Here is a 5800-nt window from a genome sequence, read left to right as displayed (position 1 = left end):
GCGATCAAAAAAGAGGGCATCGGCGCCGCCGAGGCGATCGAAGAACGCATCTCGAAGGCGATGGGTAGCCTCATCGAGCACGACAAGGGTTTGCAAAAAGCCCCGACCGATCACGACAAGGAACAAACCGAACTCTCCGGCCAACTGAAACTCAAACGCGACGGTGAAAAGGACACGATCGTCGGCGCCATTGGTTCGCACCTTCTTGAAAACCTCTTGGGCCGCGTCGGCGAAAAAGCGAGCGACCTCACGAAGGATGTCGCCGACAAGATCGAAAAGGACGGCGTCCTCACCAGCGGCAAGAACCTGCAGGACGACAAGAGCTGGAGCGACATCGCGCTCGGCCTCGCCGGTATCGTCTTAAGCAGCGAGACCAGCGCCGAAGAAAAGATTTCGCAGCTTTTGGGCGAAGGCGTGGGCCTCGTCAAAAACGCGGTCACGCAGGCACTGAGCCCGGCCTCGGAAAAAGCCGAAGCCACCAAGCTGATCGGCAGCAACGAAAGCAAAACCACCGACCGCACCTCGACCGGCAACGGCAACCAGACGAACGCGCGAGAGGCGTTCATCAACAACCGCACGAGCACGAGCTCGAGCCGCGCGGGATCTGCAAGCGGTCCTGTCGGCGAGATCATCAACAACCTCACCACCGCCTTCGGCGTGTCGGGTTTCGGTGACAAGCGAAGGCCTGCCATCGCGGCCCTCAAGTCATCCGCCGTCGTCGCCCGTAATGCCGCGCGTGCCGAAAAGCGTGAGCCCTCGATTATCGACCTCGCACGGGCTCTGGCCGGCAAAGTCGTCGAGCAAGGCGGCGAAAAAGCCGCAAGTGCCGCGGCGATGTTGAAAGTTTTGGAAACCGTCGACCCGAGTGTCGTCGGTGAAGGTGACATCAGCGCCGCAGGACAGATTGCGTTCGACTTACTCGAAGGCATCGTCGGCAAAACCGCCGACCGTTCGGGCGCTCAAGAACTCGCAGGGGCGTTGCTCAACACGATCGAAGGTGTCTCGTTTGAAGGCATCGACCGCAGCAAAGTGACCGGACCGCTGCCGCTGCTGCAGTTTCTGGTTAAGGGCGACGCCCAGGCGTCGGCCGAGAAGTTCGCCGATGAATGGCTGAAGACGCAAAGCGACGAACTGAAAGACCAGTTCCCGGACCTTCGTAACGAATTGATCGACGCGATCAAAGGCGTCTTCGGCTCCGACGGTCCGCAAGACAACTTTCAAATCCTTTCGGGCGCCATCGACTTTCTTGCCTCGCACGGCGTGCGGTCCTCCGGCTTGGAAACCAGCATCAAACAGCTGGGCGACCAGCTCGTTCGCATTGGCCAGCAAGAAGAAGCAGCCACCGGCAAAGCCGACGCCCTCCATACGACGATCAACAACCTGAACAAGGACATTGAGGGCCTGCAGAAAACGCGAACGTTGGAGCCCAGCCAGACCGCCGAAGCCGACAAGATGATCGCCGGCAAAGAGGCGAAGATGGAAGAGGCCGGCGCCGAACTCAAAATCATCTCCAAGGATATTGAGGGCCTGAAAGAAGAACGCGGCCAGCTGGGACAACTGCTGGACGCAACGGTGATCCACGCGCTCGAGTTGGTACCGACCGCCATGATCGACCCGAAACTAGCGAAAGAGGCGTTGTCCCAAGCGGCCGGCAATTCAGCCGAACGTCTTAAGGAAGCCAACAGCGTGGACGGCAAGGATGGCGGCGGTGGTTCCAAGCCCCCGGGCGCGGACGGGCGCGACCACGAACACCAAGATCCGAAGTACAGCAAACTGCTCAAAGATCGCGCCCGCGTTTGTGGCGAGATCCTCGACGACCCGGCGCTGAACGTCGTCGATAAGATTCTGCTCTTCCTCTACATGTTCGCGCGTTACTCCGATGAAGAGCAGTCCATGCTCCTCAAGGACTTCGCCGACGCGAAGAACCAGGAGACGGGTTGGCAGCAACGTCAGCAAGACGTCGCGAACCGTCGTTTGGGTCACGAAGGCAAGATGGAGACGACGCAAAAGCAGATCGATGATCTGCAAGCGCAAGCCACCAATCGTCGGCAGACCATTCTCGACGGCGGCGGCACGGAGGCCGACGTCGACAACGACGCCGAGATCGCGCAGACGCGCGGCAACATCGGTGAACTGACTGCGACGTACAACGAGGCAGCCAAATGTCGCGGTGAGTGCATGAAAGAGGAGTTGACGATCGACTCCGAGCGTCCGGCGTTTGACACCGACGTTCTCGAATCACGTATTCGTCGCTCACGTGACCTGCGCAGTCAGATGCTGCAGCTCGCCAACGACATTGCCGAAGAAGAGAAACGCGTACTCGAGCGCATCAACCGAATGTAGTCATGGTGAAAGGCGTTTCCCCAAAGAAGGCGGCTGTGCCGCCGGATTGTGCAGTCGAAGAGACCGGCGGAAAGAAAACCGCCAAGAGCTCCGAGGTCAAAGGCGCGGGCGAAGTCCAAGACGCGGGCGATGCCAAGGCCACCAGCAAAACCAAAAAAGTCGCCGACAAGCCTCTTGTCGACGAGGTCACGGGCTACGAGCTTTCCGACAAACCTGCGGAGAAACCGATGACAACTTCGGTTGCAGGCGGGACGCGCGCTTTAGAGATGGCCATCAAGTCGGGTCGCTATGATGGCCCGGACGGACTGAAGAAACTACAGGCCGAAATTGGTGCCGACGGCGGCGGCGATCTGCTCAAGAAGATGATCGGCGGCGGCGGCCCTGTGATGATGGACGGTGACGGCGACGGCCGTATCGATGACGAGCAGGATCCCAAAGTTCGTGCCTTTCTTGAGCGCAACTTCGGTGACTTCGAACGAAGCCGCGACCTCGCAACGGCCGGCCAGGACTCACTCGCCAAGGCACTTGAGATCGCCCGCCAACGTCGCGGTGACCAGGGCACCATTGCGCATTCCAAACGACGGACCGCTAAGAATCAGCAGAATAAGGACCGTCAGTTCTTCGAACGCGAATTCAACAACCGCTTCATCTACGACCAACTCGCCGACAACGCGGTCGAAGACAGGTCCGCCGAAGAAAGCCTCTACGCGGATGTCGATTTGGATGAGGAAGAATATGCTGCCATGGAAGCCGAGCGCTTGGCCGGTGAAGAGCGGGCGGAACGAGACGAGATGGACCGCGAAATCGCGCGCCGCTCACGCTCGCGCCACACGTAAGCTACGTACGGCTGAGCAACCTAACAATCTGAACTTCGACCTCAGGCTTAACGCCGGAGTGAGCGCTCATCTGCTTTCGCAACTCTGATTGACATCGTTTCGTGAGATGCGCGTCATCGTCAAACGCATAGGAGCCGAGCGCATGCGCCATGTCTTGGCCCATTGTTTTTAGCGCGATGTCCGAAACGGATTTGCCGCGCGTCGTGATCACGGGCGCTGTCTCTAGGCGGCCGGCAGAATCCAGAACAACACTGCACACCGCGAGGCCGTAACGTCCGATGCGGTTGCGATCGGAGATGTCGTTCCAAGCGAGTTCGCGGCCGCTTTGGTCCAATGGACGGCGAGACACCTCAAAGTCGGGGCCTCGCGTCACGCGGCCGCCCTCAAGGACGACGCTGTTGCCGTCCATGAGCACGAGCGACTCGATCCCTTGATCCCGCGCGGTGCGCGCATGGGCTTCGAGCATGGTGCGATCACCATGGAGCGGAACAAAGTGGCGCGGCTTGAGCCACGACAGCAACTCAACCTGCTCTTCTCGATGCGCGTGACCTGAGCAATGCACCGGCATCATGCGATCGGTAATCACCTTAATCTCGCGCTCAGCGAGGAGATTCAAAAGACGACGAAGCTGCGGGCCGTTTCCCGGAATGACACGTGAGCTGAGCACAACCAGATCGCCGGAGCGGGCCTCAAATGACTTGTCTTTGGCGTGAGCGACTTTATGCAATCCGCCCTGCCATTCACCTTGGCTGCCGGTGCATAAAACAACAACACGTTCGCGCGGTGCACTCTTAAGGTACTCGGGCGCGAGGAGAAGACCGGGGTCCGGCTGGATGATTCCGCGCGCCGCCGCCATCTTCCAGGTCCTCTCCAATGAGCGACCTAAGATTGCGATCCGGCGACCATGTCTTGTTGCCGCCCGAATTGCACTTCGGATTCGATGAAGATGCGAGGCGAACAAGGTCATAAAGACCCGACCCGAGGCGCCTTCAAGTACGTCTTCTAAAGTCTCCGCAACACGCGTTTCAGAGATCGTGCGACCGTCACGTTCGCTGTTGGTGGAGTCGGCGAGTAAGAGATCGACGCCCTCTTTCCCCAGCTCAACCATCCGCGTCTCATCGGTGGGGTCACCGTGCACCGGGTGTTTGTCGATCTTGAAATCGCCGGAATGCACGATGCGTCCGGCCGGCGTGTCGATCACGAGCGCGGCGCAATCAGGAAGCGAGTGCGTGACCCGGACCCACTCCACATCGAAGGGTCCGATCTTTACGCGCTGACCAAACTCCACTTCGGTGAAGCGACCACGCTGGCGTTTTGCTTCGCCGCTGGGCGCGCGCTCCAAGCGAGAACGCGCGAAGTCGAGTGTTACCGCGGTGCCCAAGACCGGTACGTCGTGTTTGGCGAGCAAACTTGGCAAGCCACCGATGTGGTCCTCGTGGCCGTGGGTTAAGACCAAACCAACAAGTCGTTTGCCCTGGAGAGCTTCGAGACCGGGCACGGCTTTTTCGACACCCGGCGCTTGCGGGACGCTCAACAAAGCGCCGCAGTCGACAAGCAAGGCATCTTGCCCATGGATAAACAGCGTCGCGTTGAGACCGATCTCGCCGCAACCACCGAGCGGCACAACAACCGTGCTGTTGTCGGCGATGTCAGTCACCGCGGCGATTTTTGAGCCATTCGACAAAACGAGGAATCCCGACGGCGACCGGAGTTCGCGGGTTGTACCCGAGTTCCTCTTTGGCGCGACTCACGTCGGCGAATGTGCGCGGCACATCACCGGGTTGATCGGGAACCTGGTCGATGATCGCTTTTTTGCCGCACGCGTCTTCGATCTGCGCGATCAGTTCGGCGAGGGTCGTGGTTTCGGAGCCGCCGAGATTGTAAATGCGATAGCCGTCAACCGTAGTTGCGCGGTCGATGGATGCAATCACGCCTTCAACAATGTCGTCGATGTATGTGTAGTCACGGCTGGAGCTACCGTCGCCGTGCATTCGAATCGTCACGCCGTCTAAGATCCGCTGCGCGAACAAATGAATCGCCATCTCCGGTCGCTGCCTCGGCCCGTAGACCGTGAAGAAGCGCAGCCCGACGAAGTTCAGGCCAAAGAGGTGACTGTACGTGTAACCGAGCAGTTCGCCCGCCTTCTTCGTGGCGGCGTACGGACTGATCGGATCATCGACGCGGTCTTCTTCGGAAAACGGGACGGTGTCGCGCGCCCCATACACTGATGAACTCGAGGCGAAGACAAAAGGCTTCACATCGTGCTGGCGCGCCAGCTCGAGCAAACGAACCGTGCCTTCGAGATTGTTGCGCTGGTAGACCATCGGCTTCGCGATCGAGGGCCTCACACCGGCCCATGCCGCCAGGTGAACCACCACGTCGGGCCGTGTCTTTTCGTCGGCAAACAGCGCATCCAGCGCGGCGCCATCCACCAGGTCAGCGCGGACGAGCTTGAAACTCCCATCGGTCTTCGAGGCCGCCGCCTCGACCTCGCGCACGTTCGCTTCCTTGATCGAGGGGTCGTAGAAGTCGTTGAAGTTATCAACGCCGATCACCTCATTGCCGCGAGCCAAGAGGACTTCAGCCACCGATGAACCGATGAATCCCGCAGCCCCTGTAAG

At 59.8% G+C, this 5800-nt stretch overlaps 1 protein-coding gene across 1 annotated transcript; it reads right to left on the bottom strand.

Moving 5' to 3' along the window:
* Positions 1–4828: 4828 nt before the first annotated feature.
* On the bottom strand, positions 4829–5800 carry CHC_T00000999001 (hypothetical protein; the record flags this gene model as incomplete). Its single annotated transcript, XM_005711672.1, has 2 exons — positions 4829–5629; positions 5726–5800. Coding segments are annotated over 2 exons (876 nt in total), but the record flags the coding sequence as incomplete, so codon positions are not given.

This window comes from Chondrus crispus, genomic scaffold (assembly GCF_000350225.1).
Source record: "Chondrus crispus Stackhouse genomic scaffold, scaffold_780, whole genome shotgun sequence".
In the NCBI taxonomy this organism is placed as follows: domain Eukaryota; phylum Rhodophyta; class Florideophyceae; order Gigartinales; family Gigartinaceae; genus Chondrus; species Chondrus crispus.
Note: the sequence above shows the minus strand (reverse complement) of the source record. Positions and strands in the feature narration are given on the sequence as shown.